The 15806-nt window shown below is 50.0% G+C and overlaps 1 protein-coding gene across 3 annotated transcripts in view; it reads left to right on the top strand.

The window, feature by feature from the left end:
• The window catches only part of NINL (ninein like), a 158068-nt gene that overhangs the window by 79219 nt on the left and 63043 nt on the right, over positions 1-15806 (top strand). For all 3 annotated transcript variants that reach the window (XM_042981027.1, XM_042981026.1, XM_015544012.2), the window contains 6 exons: positions 1445-1615; positions 5865-6001; positions 7428-7568; positions 12818-12992; positions 14063-14173; positions 14772-14852. In XM_042981027.1, coding sequence (XP_042836961.1) covers positions 1445-1615; positions 5865-6001; positions 7428-7568; positions 12818-12992; positions 14063-14173; positions 14772-14852 — 816 coding nt within the window. The remainder of the gene's footprint in view (positions 1-1444; positions 1616-5864; positions 6002-7427; positions 7569-12817; positions 12993-14062; positions 14174-14771; positions 14853-15806) is intronic.

Here is a 15806-nt window from a genome sequence, read left to right as displayed (position 1 = left end):
AATGAGACCAGGCAGGACCCACCTCTAGTCAGATACAGGTGCCCAAGGAACACCTGACTACCCAGGAAGTGCCCTGAGCTAACACAGCTGTAGGTGGAGGGTGTTGTATCCTGTGTGTGTGGACTCTTGCGTGGCATGGTGGTGCTGGGCCCCCAAGTATGTGGCCCAGCACCCCCCCCCCCACCGCTACACCATGACATGCCTGTCCCCAAGTTCACGGTCCTCACAAAGGAAGCAGGTGGGAGGGAGACAAGGGTGGTCCAGGTGCATTTGGCTATCTGAGCTTCTCCACTGTGGCCATGGCATGTTTCTGACCATTCTTGAGCTGTCTGTCCTCTCCCCTTTTGTAAATGGAGTCACATGCCTACTTTGTAGGGCTGTACCTAGCACAGCTTTAGTAAGCACCCAATTCCTAAGTGTTTATGAAGAGATAGGGATATGGCTGAGAACAGATGAGAGCATATGGGCCTGTGAGTACCTGCTGAGGTGGTGAGTGCCAGGAGAGAGGTGCTGGGATGGGAGGGGGTGTCAGAGTGGAGCCCTGGAAAGTGCCCAGCCATGGAAGCATTGGGGGGAAGTGTTTCAGGCAATGAGAAAAGCCTGGAATGTTTAGGAATAGCAGAGACTCCTTTGAGGGGAGTTGAGAGGAGGCCAACAAGGAAAGGGTTCCCTAGGGGCGGTGGGGGGGCCGGAAACCCCAGTGGCCAGAAGGAAGGGACTGTTTTTCCTCATTCTTATAGCCCCAGATAGCAAATGCTGGTTCTGAAGAGAATGCCAGCCTGGGGCAGAAAGCAGTCTTGCTTGATGGATTCTCATAGCCCTTAAGCCTAACAGGTCAGCTTTCTGGCCAAGAGATTTTTTTTCCCCTTCCTGTTAAAACTCTCCAATTCTGTCAGCTATGAGATGTGTTTCTGAGGCCTGAGCAGATGGGTGACTTTGTTTGGGCCTCTTCTTTTAAGCCTGTCCTGGGTTTCTTTCCACAGGCTGGATTTCTGAGCATTGGCATGTGCCTTCTCTAGCTTTTTGAGGCCGGGTGCACACCAGTACTGATTTGGGAGAGAGAGGTTAAAACCCCTTCATGCCTCCCACTAAGAAGCTCTTGCTGACATGTGAGGCCACACGGGTGTTGGAATGTGTTCCTTGGGCCAAGCCTCGGGTAGACAGTAGGAAAGCAGGCACCAGTGTCTTAGAGAAGGCAATAGGCTGGGTGCCCGGATCTCTGGGTTCAAATCCCCACTTTGCTACCTGCAGAGCCGTGCAGTCTTGGGCACACTGTGAGATGGTGTCATGCCTTTGTTTACTAGTCTGGGAGACAGAGCTAATGGTCACTGTGTGAGCTGTTCTTGACAGGCCTCAATGAGACAGTGAAAGGTTGAGCACAGGCTACTGAAGTTGGAAAATACTAAAAATAAACAAGAGGCACTTCCACTTTCTCTACACACAGGTCCTGGAGGAGGGCAGCTGCCAGACTGCCACAACATCATCCCTGGTGTCCGTGTGCTCAGGCCTGCGCCTCTTGTGCAGTATTGATGATGGCACCGGCTTTGCCTTTCCTGAGCAGCTCATCACCCTGTGGGCCCAGGAGGGGATTCGGAACAGCAGAGAAATCTTGCAGGTCTGGAACTGGTCACTCACAGCCGCCCTGGAGGGAGCATGCAGGCAGCATGGGGCCAGCAGGGGACCTCAGGGCCCTTTGCTCTCAGAGGAGGCTGGACAGAGAATCCCCAGACACACAGGGCCTGCACTCTCTGGGGGAACCCCATGTAGGGAAGGCCTGTTAGAATCATTTTCCTCTTTATTTTTTTTGCCATTAAAATATAAGAAATTTTAACTTTAAGAGATAATAAATAAGCAGAGAAAACAAATCTGAAACAAATCCACTTGAAGGTAGGTTTTGGTATCTTAGACATTTCCCTCAGTACATTGTTAGCCTTGGAGATGTTTTGCTTACCTGGACAATGGAGGTCCATCCCAGACGAGGGGAGAAAATTTCCTACCTTGTGGTAGAGACATCTTACTGGATGTCACTGTCCCAGTAGTCTGAGTGTTTCCATTTTGTGGAAGATGAGCTCCATAGTGAACCCGAATTCTGCCCAGAGCTGCTGCCTGGCTGGCCAAGCTCTTCTCCCCTCATTTGCTTGCCCGGACCCCCTCCTCCACCGTGTTGGGTGTGGAGGTACACTGCCCTGCTGCCTCCTCCCGAGTTCCTGCATGCTCTTCGGGGGGTTGGCCCATAAGACTGTCTTCAGATGGGGTCAGGCCTCTTCTGGGGGCCAGTCCAACCTCCCCTAGGGACACAGGGCCAGACCCCTGGGGTTTGAAGGGAGCTTGCTCTGGGGCAGTCAAGTCAGTTGTGCACAGGGGCTGAACAAGGGTAAGAAAAGAATACTGGGGAAAAGTGTGTGTGTAAGCTGGACTGCTGATCTTCATTTCCAAATTTCACTTTGTGCTGTAAAAAAAAAAAAAAAGTCAACTGGGGGAGCCTGGGTGGCTCAGTTGGTTAAGCGTCTGACTTTGGCTCAGGTCATGATCTCATAGTTCGTGAGTTTGAGCCCCACATCGGGCTCTGTGCTGACAGCTCAGAGCCTGGAGCCTGCTTCAGATTCTGTGTCTCCCTCTCTCTCTGACCCCCGCCTGCTCGCACTCTGTCTCTCTCAAAAATAAACATTAAAAAAAAATTTTTTTAAGTGTCAACTGTACACAAAATCATAAAGTAATAAAGCCTGCCCCCTTTTGCTCCCATTCTGTAGGAGTAGCAACACCTCACAGCTCAGTGGGAGTTTTTGCAGAGCTTTTCCCCAGCACAGAAAAGAAATATATATTTGGATATTCCAGCTTTAAAAATTTTTTTTGCAAAATTGGTATACTGTATATCTTGTTAATTTGTTACCTTTTTCTTATCATTGGACATGTAGATTTTTTTTCTGTTCTAAATTTTGTTTAGATTATATATCCTCCTGTTCCTATGCTGGTGTTTCTTGGTAGGCTAGATTTCTGAAGTTACACATTTTAACTCTTGGTAGGCTTTTTTATATTGCCTCTGAAAATGTCCTTATTAGCACAAACTAACAGTTCACAGAGGAGCTCAATGACAACCTTTAAGATAGTCCTCCTGACACTTTGGGCGAGGCCCTTTTGGGCCTAGCCATTGCTGAGTGTGGCCACCCAGCAGCCTGGGCAGAGACTGGACAGTAAGGCCAGAACTGGGCACCTGGCCCTTGGGAGAGCTGGAGGCTGAGCCCTAGTCACTAGATTGGCCCCCTGGGAGGGCAAAGAGCAAAGCGATTCACAGTTTTGAGATTCTCCCTGAAATTGTATTCCTGATTCCCTGTCATTTGGAGGTGGGCTGGCTGCCTTTAGAGCGTGGTGAGTCTCAAATTTGCCTCTGACACTTCATAACTTACCCTTTTTATTGCTTTCCTCCTGTCAGAGAATATTTCCATTTCCTTAGCAATTTGTAATTTACTAGTTGCATTGAGGATTTGCTTCCATTTTGTTGAAGGGCAGAGGTGTTTACTGAACTCTCAGCACTTGGCACCAAGCAAGGACCTGTGAAGTTTGTGACATTGTTTACTCTTCACTCAGTGTAGTTGTTTCTGTCTCACATGACAGATGAGGTCGCTGCCTGAGCCCACATAGCCAGGGCAGGAGCAGCAGTGAGTGGGGCAGGCCTTCTGGGTATCCTGGTATGTCAGGTCGGGCCCTTCCTGCCTTCGACGCTCTCAGAAACTGCTTACCTGTGATGCTGGTGGTGAAGACCACAGGCTGCTGGTCCTACCAAGACAACCAAGCACACCATGTCTGAAAAAGAAAGGCCTTTCTCTTGAGAAGGAAGCATCAGCTGGGTGAGCCCTTAGTGTGGATGTGCTGACATCACATACCCAGCTTCTCAAAACCCCTGGCCATTTCAGGGAGCTTCTTATCCAGGCCCTTGAGAGTGCTCTAGGAGGAGGCCTGGGAATGGTTATTTGTCCTTCCTCGACAAATTACCACTAAATTACACCTTGAAACACAATAACTCTTCTTGTCTTGAGCAGTTTTTGTGGGTCCGGAATTTGGGAGCTATGTAGTGGGTGGCTCTAGCTCAGGGTCTCCCCTGAGGTTGATCAGATGTCAGCCAGTACTCAGTCTTGTGAATGACTGACTGGGGCTGGACCGCCGCTCCCAAGTTGGCAGATTGATACTTGCTGTAGCACGAGGCCTCCATTCCTTGCACATGGCCCCTTCCTAGGGCTGCTTGAGCTTCCTCACAACTAGGCAGTGACTTCCTGGGAATGCCATCTAAGAGAGAGTGAGGAGGAGGCTATGTGTCTTCCAAGCCCCAACCTTGGAAGTCATACACTGTCACTTCCTCAGTGTCCTGTGTGTGACACAGGTTGGCCCTGTTGTGTGTGAGAGGGGAATACCTGGGTATGGGTGCCAGGAGGTGAGAGACACGGGGCTGTCTTGGAGGCTGGCTTACACCCTTGCCATGTGGTTTTTGATGACTCCTTTCTTCTTGGTTAGGAAGTTGCTGCTGTGGCCAATCATGTCTGTGCCCTCTGTCTGGTGACATGATGGCTGGGACGTCTTTACTTGTGGAATAACAGCTTGAGCTTCCCAGTTATTCCATATGCTTTACCCTGATGTCACTTCTCTTCAGAAGCGCTCTGGGAAGTGGGGGAGCAGTGGAAAGCCTGGTCTCCATTTTATAAGTTAAAAAAGGGGGGCGCCTGGGTGGCTCAGTCGGTTAAGCGTCTGACTTCAGCTCAGGTCATGATCTCACGGTCTGTGAGTTCGAGCCCCACGTCAGGCTCTGTGCTGACAGCTCGGAGCCTGGAGCCTGTTTCAGATTCTGTGTCTCCCTCTCTCTCTGCCCCTCCCCTGTTCACGCTCTGTCTCTCTCTGTCTCAAAAATAAACAAACATTAAAAAAAAATTTTTTTAAAAAAGGGAGCATGCCTCATTTCCTTGTGTGACTGAGAATGCTGTGGCCCCTTCTCTCCAGTCCCTGACATGGTGCCTGCCTCTAGATGTGGGTGTAACTGTAATTTTTTGACATCATAGAAGGAGCAGAGGTCAAGAATACTCAACACTAAAAAAGCAAATGTAGCAAGTGTTAGTTATTGTCAGTTGAGCAGAGGGGTATATGGGTATGGTTTATTATTATTATTATTGTGGTACAATACATTTAATGTAAACGGTTTTATTCTCTTATTTTCAAAATCTTGAGGGAAAGAATGCTCCACTCCACTAGGCCATGGCTCATCTCTCTGTTAGATCGTTTTCCTACCAACAAAACTACCCACCCATACATAATACTTCATGGAGATTCTATTAGTTTGAAATGATAAAAACTCAATTCAAAATGTCTTAAGGAGAGAGGATATTACGGGCTCACGTGAGCAGGCACTTGGGAGAAGGTGCCCAGAGGTGTCGTCAGGGCTCTTTTATATCTATCCTCTGCTTGCTTCTTGGTGGTGTTGGGCTCAGGTCAGTTCTCTTCACACAGCTCCCAAGGCTAGCAGGGTTCATACAACAACTTATTTCACAGAAAATGGCCTCTCCGCCGGCCTCTTATCAGTCCCCATGACGTCCTCTGCTTCTGTGTCAGTTACCTTTTCAGGAAGAAGGTCTTTGTCCAGCCTGGGTCGTATACTCCCTGATGAGGGGTGAGGGGAGAGCTTGGCTTTGACAGGGACTATGGGGGAGGGGAGACCAGAGTAACATGGGTGGGGGAAGGGCAGAGACTTTACAGACAGAAGAGTTGGCAGGTGCTGCCACCAGGACAGTGTGGATCTGGGCCTGGCCTATTCTTAGGAAAGCCAGGAAGTATTTGGAGAAGTCACACATCCTTTCCCGCCCAATGGGCTTTGCTATTTCCAGAGTCTTGGCTTCAGTGTGGACGAGAAGGTGAATCTTTTGGAGCTGACCTGGGCCCTTGAGAATGAGCTCATGATGGTCGGTGGTGCCACTCAACAGGCAGCCTTGGCCTGCTACCGCCAGGAGCTGAGCTTCCGCCAGTAAGAGCCCAGTGTGGTTGGGGAGGTTGGGGAGGTTGTGGAGGTATAGCTGGCTGCGTTGCCTGGAGGGAAATGGGCAGTCTGCCCTTGTCTACCCCAAGCCAGTCCCAGGGGACAAGGGACTTGACACCACCTTTCCCACTGGCTGTCCTTTAGTGGGCACTCTTGGTGGGACAGGGAAAGAGCTGAGTTGTGAGTGCAGAAGAGGGCTACCTGTGCCTCGAGTGGCATCCTCCTGTGTGGTCTCAGAGGGGCCTGAGGACCCAGTGGCCTGTGTGGTAGCTGCTGCTAGGGCTTTAACGGCCACAGAATTTCTGAGTCACCAGTCTGCTTTCACACTTGGTAAGAAGCCTAGAAACTGATGTTGAGGTCCTCCCTTAGTTCCTTTTAGCAACATTCCAAAGGGGGAATTTGAACCTGACACTCATCCTGCTGACACTGGAGCTCTCGGGTGCAGAGACAGAAATCTTACAGTTGGCAGGGATGTGTTCCAAGAACAGGCAGAGGGTCCTGGGCTGGGGCAGCTGGCAGGACAGTAGAACGAAGTGTTCCTCAACATGGTCACCCAGTGCACAATGACAGGGGGCCTGAGAATGCATTCCATTTTAGTTGGGTTCAGGTTTCAATTAGCTGAGTATTCAGGCCATCCATATGCTCAGCAAATTGGCATAAAGATTGTTTTTGTGTTTATTGATGTTTCAAAGCTGCAGGGAAGAAATCATGATTTCCATCCTCAGGATTTTGCATTCAATTAGATGCTGACAGATGAGCTTTCTGACCTCAGGCACTCTCAGAATAGGACCAGAGACTATGCCTTGGGAGGGTGGAGGGAGAAAAGCTCTGTGTTCCTTCAGGGGGATAAACAGTCACCAGAATAGCAAGTGCCAAGGGTTAGTGCATAACCTCATGTGGGGACTGGGGTAAATGGAAAGAGTGAGAGCTACACACACAAATCACATTCTGCTCTAAGTGACTCATCCAGATACCTGGCTGCAGGTGACAGGGTGTGACCAGGCAGGGTGATGGGTGCCAGCCTTCTCTTCATCATGTGTCCAGTCCTGGATTAGGTGCTGGGGATCCCTGGGAGAGGGGACAAGAGGGAGACATGGATAAATTATTACCTGTTCTGGGCCATCTGGAGGTGTCACACAACATAAGGCTCTACGTTCAGACTTCCTTGATTCAGAAACCTTCCAGAAACCTTCCTTGACAAGTCATTTAGCCTCTCTCTCATCTGCAAAACAGGCATAGTAATTCTGGAAACCACTTTTAGGAAATGGTTAGTAGTAGCAGTGAGGTCAGAGCACAGCACTGCCCATGCTCAGCACCCAGTTAAGGCAGCCCTTTCTATCATTCATGGAGACACAGGGGTTGTTGGGCCCAGAGCAGGTATCCCCCCTCTGACACTGTCTCCTTCCTGTGGCAGGGGACAAGTGGAGCAGATGGCAAGGGAGCGAGACAAGGCGAGGCAGGACCTGGAGAAAGCTGAGAAGAGGAACCTGGAGTTTGTGCAAGAGATGGATGACTGTCACTCTGCCCTAGAGCATCTCACGGAGAAGAAGATCCAGTAGGTCTCGCAGTCATACCCAAGTGCAGAGCCATGGCTTCTCAGCAGCTGGGCCATGATTCCCCAGCTCTGGCCAAGGGTGGGTGGTGGATGTGGGTCTGCCACTAGCTGAGGCCATGGTCATGAACATGGTGGAGCTGAGGCCCTCCTCACCTGAGCCAGGAGAAATCTAGAAGGTGCACCTCTGGGGATGTCCTTCCTTGAAATAAGAGGTGTGCATTTAAAATCGTAGCCTTGCTCTTTATGATGTGAGCTCATGGTGCAGGGGCATCCAGCTATGTGTGCCTGTGGGCTGCAGGGAAAATTCCTATCCTCCGCTTTACTTATGGGGTCTGTCCCACCCAAACTGTGTCTTCTGTGTGTACCTGTGGCTAGTGACATGGATGAATGTTTTGAGAGAGGGCTGGTGAATGGTTTTAGAACCTGTTGAAAGGAGGTTAATATGGTAGAAGCCCAGAGCCCAAAACGTGACTTCAGGTATTGTAAGTTATGATGAGTTAAACAGATCCCTGGTGAGCGGTTTGCTCCATCAGTCACGCTGGTGGCTGGACAGATCAGAGGAAAGGATTTCTGATCTTTTTTTTATGGACACAAAACCCATTCTCTGGTTTATTAGCCAAAATGTGAAGAAATCCAGCCCCTGAGGATCTCCCAGGCTGGAGCAGGCAAAGAGGAGATTTTCACCCCACTCTGGTGTACAGTCTATGCTAGGCATCCCTGGCAGAGCTTAGCTGGTTATTTACTTTCTCAAAGCTTTTGTCACTTGAAGGTGTCTCCTCAAGTATAGCAAAGGGTGTGTGCTGTGGAAAAACCAGTGTGGTACACTCAGCTTTTGGCAGTGCTAGTGGTGGGGGCACAGGAGGGCTGCCAGCCTCCCCTCCTCATTCTCCCTCAACAGCCCTTGCTGTGATCCTGGGTGGACAGAGTCCTTGAGGTTCCTCATCTGTGAAATGGGAATGGTGAAAGACCATCCTCTGCACAGGAGGGCACAGGTCAGTGTTTTCGAGCTCTTAACAGGTCCTGGTGCATGCAGCCACCGGGCGCATCTCATGCCTATGGGTTAGTGGAGAGTGGGCCTCTGCGAAATGTATGAGAAAGAGAAGTAATAACTCACGTGGCATGTATGGTTTCAGCAAGCAGATGTCTGAGAGCTTGTGACAAGCCATCTCATTCCTGTGCCTCTGGGATGTTGCCTCTCCCTGTCTTGTGTGGTTGTAGCATTTGAAGGTAACACTTTTCTTACACCAGCCCTATTGGCAGTGTGTGTGGGTCTTGTAGCGTGATGTACATGAAGCCCCTTTTACATGGCCCTGGCTGGGCAGCATAATAGCCTTCACAGGGACATTTACCTGCTCCCACCTGCCTTACTGCAGGCTTCTGAGCACCATCCCTAGGAAGGCTTGCTCCTGTCATGCCTGGGGACTATCACAGTCAGTTACAAAGTCCTTACCCCAGGGCCTCATGGCTCACACTGGGAGGGATTGGAGGTATCCTGGGGTGCAGCCAGCTTTCCTGGGGCTCTGCAGGTCTGCTAGGTGGCCACAGCAGATGGGGGCTTTCATGACCACATGGGGCCAGTCCAACTAAACAGTGGGGTTGAAGCCCAAGAGCCCATTCCAGTTCATCTTCACCAGAGACACAGTGTGCCTCCACTGTGCAGCCAGAGATCTCGGGGTTGAGGAGCCGATCGGCCCTCCAGGAAGGAGCTTCTGGCCTGTGAAACTACTGTTACTGTTGTGGTGCTCCTGTTGTATGCCAAGTGTCACCTGAGTTACCAGCCATAGTTACCCCAAACAGGCCATTTTAGCCCCATTTTTCAGCTAAAGAAACTGAGGCTTGCAGCAGTGCAGTAGCTTGCCTGTAATCATGCAACAAGTGTGGCCCAAAATTTGAAGCCAGGTCTCCTCTCTCTTTGTCCTGTACTGTCCCCAAGATAAGAGAGTGTGAGGCCCTGGCTTGCCATGTATTAGAAGTGTGAGAACAGACCATTATGCAGGAGGAGCACTGCAGGGTAGAGAGCTCATCACCTTCCCAGGCTGGGGTCACCTGGAGTCACATATTGCCAACCTAAGTTAGCACATGAACTCCATCAGCTCACCTTCCCACAGGATCCTTGTACTCAGGGATCCAAGGGAGAGTTGTGGCTGTTACTCCTAGTCTTTGGGGGAGCAGGCTCTGCATGGAGCAGAGCCACACATCTGAGTCTGTGGGACTCTAGAATCGGCCTTTCCTTCCTGGGGGTGGCTGGGGAAGGCTGAATGCAACAGGCTGAGATCCTCGTCTGCTCACCATTGGATGTCCACACCTACTTCTGCCTGGTGTGGAGAAGGAGTATGCAAGAGATGGTGTCAAGGGGCATGAGTGTGAGAGAGTACACGTGTGTGTGTACAAGTGTGCACACATGCATACTCACTTCCAACACTCCTGCACAAAAGACTCTCCCAAGATAATGGGAATGTTCAGGAAACCCAAACATTAAGGATCCTTTCACCAAATTTTCAAAAATACTTCCAATCAAACCTGAGAAAAATAAATAAACATGGTTTTATAAGGAGGTGTCAGTAAGGCCGAGGAGCCCAGGGTGGGGAGACCGGCAATGGACACCTTGACTTCTGTGTGGATGTGCTGACTGTGGCCTTGCTGAGCCTCCCTTATCTCAGTGTGGAGCATGGGTGGTGTTTATCACAAAGGAGCGTTTAGTTAGGAAATAACTGCAGTTTGTCTCTTGTCAGCAATTGACTGTCTCTGTTTAGCTGATTCCCTTGTGGCATCCAGCCGCAAGCCGCCCTGCTCACCCCTTCTTGCTGAGCGCGTTCCCGCAGGTGAAATTAGAATGTTCAGAGTGTGGGTGCCTGGGTGGCTCAGTTGGTTGGGTGACCGACTTTGGCTCAGGTCATGATCACACAGTTTGTGAGTTCAAGCCCCGCATCGGGCTCTGTGTTGACAGCTCAGAGCCTGGAACCTGCTTTGTATTCTGTGTCTGCCCCCTCCCCTGCTCACACTCTGTGTCTCTCTGTCTCTCAATAATAAATAAACGTTAAAAAAAAAAAAAAAAAAAAAAAAAGAATGTTCAGAGTGTTGGTTCTTGTAGCTACAGATGTATGATTTTGCTCACCTGTCATAGCCTCCTTAGTTCCCTGACTTCACAAAATAGGAGATGAGGTCAGCATGGGTTTCCACAGAGTGAGACTATTACTGCAAATTAGGAGCTGAAGGAACCTTGGAAGAAGCCAACAGAGCTTTTTTCCTTTCTCAGTACCTCCCCTTTCCTCCTCATGGCTCTTCTAACAGTGTGTTGTTAGACTCACTACTGACTTGGAGACTTGGGATCCCACCTGAGCAGGAGTGGGACTGATCTGGCACCACTGAGACCTTGAGTTGAAGCCTCACTGGGACCCTGGGTGAGAGGGGCCCACAGGGACCTCTCTAGACTCTGGAGCAGTCTGACTCCCACACAACCTTCCTCTGCTGACAGCCTGTACTGCAACCTCCCAGCCCTTGGTTAATATTATTCACGGGAGAAAACTCCTTTTTCAAGAATTGTGTCCAAGAGCTAAATGTAAATTGATTTGAGATGATCAGTTTGAGTAACGGAAAACTGATTTGCTTCAGTCACAGTGTGCTAGGCTTGATTCTCTCCCAACCATATGGGAATAATTTTATGATGTCCTTCCTGGGGTCAAAGAATCACAAACTCAAAAACCTTATCTCAGTCTGAGAATCTGGTGAAGGGACACGTGAAGGCCCCATGAGTTTGCATTTTGCCCCATGAGTACTGGAGCATTATCAGGAATTTCTAGAAGAGGCTTTTATGGCTGTATTTGGTTTTTCTTAACTGCAAAAGTAATAAATGATACACATTCACTATAGAAAATGCAGGTAAAAGTAAAAATAAAAGCAGAAGTTTCACCCAGAAATTATCACTCTTGGCATTTTTTATGTCATTCACTTTTTTTTCCCATGTACCTAATTATTTACAAAATGGTATTATATCACATATGCTTTTGTGATGGCCACAGAGCATCCTGTTATGTGGGTCTACCATATCTTATTTATCCATTTTCCTTTTGCTGGATATTTCACAAGTTTTTAAAGAGTGGAGTGGTATGGTCAAATAAGTATTTTTAAAAAATTACCCCAAAAGTTTGTGGAGTGTTACATTAGCTAGATTCATCTTACTATTTTCCCCTAAGTAACAGCTGCCCTTTCTCCATTTCCTTTCCCTCCATTTCTTTCCTTAAAGTTTTGGGATGAGAATGAAAGTCCAGACTGTCTGGAGGGGCTGGAGGACAAGCCCCCAGTGTTCTCTTCTTCTTATTTTTGTTTTAATTTTTTTTAACATTTATTCATTTTTGAGGGACATAGAGAGAGACAGAGCATGAGTGGGAAAGGGCAGAGAGAGGGAGACACAGAACCTGAAACAGGCTCCAGGCTCTGAGCTGTCAGCACAGAGCCCGACACGGGGCTCGAACCCACAAACTGCGAGATGTTGGACACTCAACCGACTGAGCCACCCAGGTGTCCCTCAGTGTTCTCTTCTTAATTATTAATGTTGCCAAGCTCTCTGCTGAAGTACGAGTTTTGCTCATCTTCAGTCTAGAGAGACTTGGTTTGAGAGATCCTGCTAAGTGGTTGTTTCAGTGATAAAACTAAGATTTGGCACTTTTTTCTGCTGATAGAACTGGTTCTTTAAAAAGAGTAAGGCAGAAACTGAGGTGAAAAAAAATGCCTCCTACCTTGTCCTCTGATTGCTTTGGGATTCACTGTCCCCAGGTTTTATGTTGCCTGAGTCCTGCACTAGAGGCTTACGTTTGTGCGCATTTGGTTATCCAAGGCATTTGATGGTTGCTGTGGTGTGGAAGGCGGCTGAAAGGCAGAGGGCATTAGAGAGGTGTACTCCCAGAAAGCATTCGCTAGCTCACTCCAGAGGGTCCAGGGACCTGCTTGCATCCCTTGTCACCTTCCCCAGCCCTGAGTGGGGCATCCACCACCAGACCCAGGGTAGGGCGGGATTTAAAGCAGGGCCCCTGCCCTTACAACATCTGCAGCTTAGCTGAGGTTCAGTGACCCCTTCTGTCAAGGAGGAACAATGGAGTACCAGACAGTGTGGCCAAGTGCTGTGGGCTGGAAGGTTCCAAGGAAGAAAGGCCATGTTGCTTGGGAGATGTCCCTGGAGAGACGGGGGTCAGTATGGGCCTAGGCGGTGCCCCTTGGGACCCAACATGACATATTCCTTGTGTACCATGCAGACACCTGGAGCAGGGGTACCAGGAAAGGCTGAGCCTCCTGCGGTCTGAGGTGGAGAGGGAACGTGAGCTGCTCTGGGAGCAGACCTGCAGGCAGACAGCTGTGCTGGAGAAGGACCTGGAGCGTCTGCGGGGCGAGGAGGCCAACCTACGTGGGAAGCTGACTCTGGCCCTGAAGGTAGGTGGGGAGCTGTGTCTCCCTAGGACATCCTGCATGGAAAGACATGAGGTTGCCTGAGGGTCCATCCTCCCACATCCCACATTTTCCTGGTCAGGGACTGAATACCTCCTAGTGACCTTATTACATTTCTGTGGGAGGGAAATGCCTGCGATTTCCAACTAAGGAACATTTGCTGCAGCCACAAAGATAGGACATTTCTCAGCCAAAGCAAGAAGGGTCCTGGCTTTTCCACAAGACGCATTACCCCTTCCTTCTCTCTGGTTGTGGGGGCACCAGGACAGGTTGAGACCTGTGGGGCTCTTACTCTCTGCTCTGGGTCAGGGGGATGATGGTCATGGAGGGTCAGTGGTGGCGGCCAACTTTGCTGCACCCCCTGGAAACCAGAGCATCTGTGGGGTCAGCCAAAGACCAAAACCTAAAGCCCACTCTTTGGGAGTCCTGGGTGTGTGGTCTGAAGCAGAGGGAGTTTTCTGGGCTTTGGTGAGTGTCCTGTGATCCACAGCCACCCAGCATTTAATTCCATCCAGTGAGGTGTTCCCTGGTCCATCCTCTGCTCCTGCCTTCCTCTTCTTTTCCTAACTCAGAGCCTGCAGATTCTTTCCACATCTGCCTGGTCTCTGTCTGCCTGGGGGAGAAGCTGGGCCCTTGCCCACACCGTGTCCTTACTGCTCTTCTCCATGATTTTCCATGTCTGTGGGCACTGCCTTCCTCCCCTGCTGGACATCTGAACTATAAGTGTGTAGTTTCAAATCCCTCATTCAGAAAACAGCTCAGAAAGGATTGCCCCCAGCCTCTTGTGTTACTCATAGCCTTCTTGAGCACTGGGGGTGGGAGAAGTAAGAGCAGTGAGGAAAGCGACGAGCACTGGTGAGGGGTTCTGTGGGGTTGGTTCCCCAGCACAGCCTCCTCTCCTGCAATCAGTGAGCAGCAGACACCTGCATTTGCAGGTTTCTTCCCTGATTGGGAGTACTGCTGGAAATAAGTTTTTGATGCAGAGGGGAGATAAGCTGCTGACAGCTCTGTCCTCCACTCCCAAAGCCCGGTAAACTGCTGGTTTTGTCTTGTAGGAAAACAGTCGATTACAGAAGGAGATTATTGAAGTTGTGGAAAAGCTTTCGGAATCAGAGAAGCTGGTCTTGAAATTGCAGAATGACCTGGAATTTGTGTTGAAGGACAAGGCAAGTCCTTTTGCTGATTCTGTCTCTGGTTACTGGGTAAAAAGTGTCAGGGACTTGAATCCATAGGTGACTGAATTCTGTTTTTTCTTACTTAAATTCCAGAATGGAGAGAAAAATCAGCAGATTGACCTTCCTTCTGTTTTCTTCCTCTTCGTTGCAGTGCAGGGGTGCTGATCTTTTAGTGACAGAGCCAGGGCTCGCCAGCACCATGTGTACAGACCCCAGTGATAGGTTCTCAGTGGTGGGGGGCACAGAAGAGAGCTCCATGCCCACCATGAGGCCCTCCATCTGGCCCTGCCCATCACTTTGGGAGAAGGAGGGGAGTGGAGGTGCTGCATGGAGAGGTCCAGGCAGGGGGCATCCCAGGCAGCTGAGGTAGGAATGCACCCCAGACTCCAGTTGAGAGTATGACCACCTTCCATAAATTCAGAGCATCCTTCTGCCTTGAGATATTTTAAATGAAGGGAGGGAGGAGGAGGAGGGATGGAAGGCTGTACCTGGAGATGCTGAGCCTAGTGGGAGGAGCATGATGGGGTGACAGCACACATTCTACCTGGCCTGAGGTCCTATCATTTTTCTGTGTGGGTCTGACTTTCAGCTGGAGCCACAGAGTACAGAGCTCCTGGCCCAGGAGGAGCGGTTTGTAGAGGTCCTAAAGGAATACGAGCTCAAGTGCCGGGTATGTGCCCCACCTGGCCCCCTTTGCCATCCCAAGCCATCACATTTACTTTGTCTTGCACTGGGACATTGCTTTTGTCTTTGGTGCATGGGGTCTTCATGCACCCCTGCCCTGAACCATCCAGCCCACTTTACAGCAAGGGCAATGGTGCTGGGGAAGGTTCTGAGAGCTTGGCCCTCCAGAGATCTGGTGCCAGAAGGCTGCGCAGCCTTCACCTGGCCGTGCTTGCTAAGAGTGGGGTGTTAGAGCCCATGAGATGGGTGGATGGTGCAAGTTATCAGGGTCTGACTGGTTCACACCTGGGTGGTGGTGTGTAGGCCTCATACTTCACCCTCCTGCCTGGGAGTGGCCTGTCATTCATAGTGGCCCACATTCCTGACCTCCACATGAAGGATAGTCCAGTATGGGTCAGCAGGAGCATCCGTGTATGAGCAGAGCAAGTGGAGCCTGTGATCTCAGCCTGTGTTCTACTAATGGATCCTCCCAAGTTTCATGTTCTTCAAGGAGAGGTGACCCAACTTGCCTGTGTGGTGCCCATGCTGAGCCCCCCACAGGCTGGCCAAGGCTGATAGACTGGCACCAGTTCTGAAGCCCCCCTCAGTGTTTCCAGGCACCATGCAGGTAGCCAAACCTACCAAGGACCATCCATTAGTTAGAGACACCGCAGAGCAAGGCATAGGTGGTGAACAATAGGTCAGTGGTGCTGAAACGTATCACACCCCTGTTACACTCTTAAAATGATCCAGGACCCCAACAGATAAAACATTATTGTTTGTTATTAAGGGTCTATGATCAATTCACTTCTTAATGATCTCCCTCCAAATTAAAGTCAGAATTGACTTTGTTCCTGCTGTACATTGCTTTGGCAACACCAGAGGATAAAGGTGAGCCCATGCTGTTCTGGAGTGCGACATGACCCACTGTTTCCTGCCCTGTGCTCTTTTCCTCTGCTCC

The sequence above is a fragment of the Panthera tigris genome, chromosome A3 (assembly GCF_018350195.1).
Source record: "Panthera tigris isolate Pti1 chromosome A3, P.tigris_Pti1_mat1.1, whole genome shotgun sequence".
Lineage (NCBI taxonomy): Eukaryota > Metazoa > Chordata > Mammalia > Carnivora > Felidae > Panthera > Panthera tigris.
Note: the sequence above shows the minus strand (reverse complement) of the source record. Positions and strands in the feature narration are given on the sequence as shown.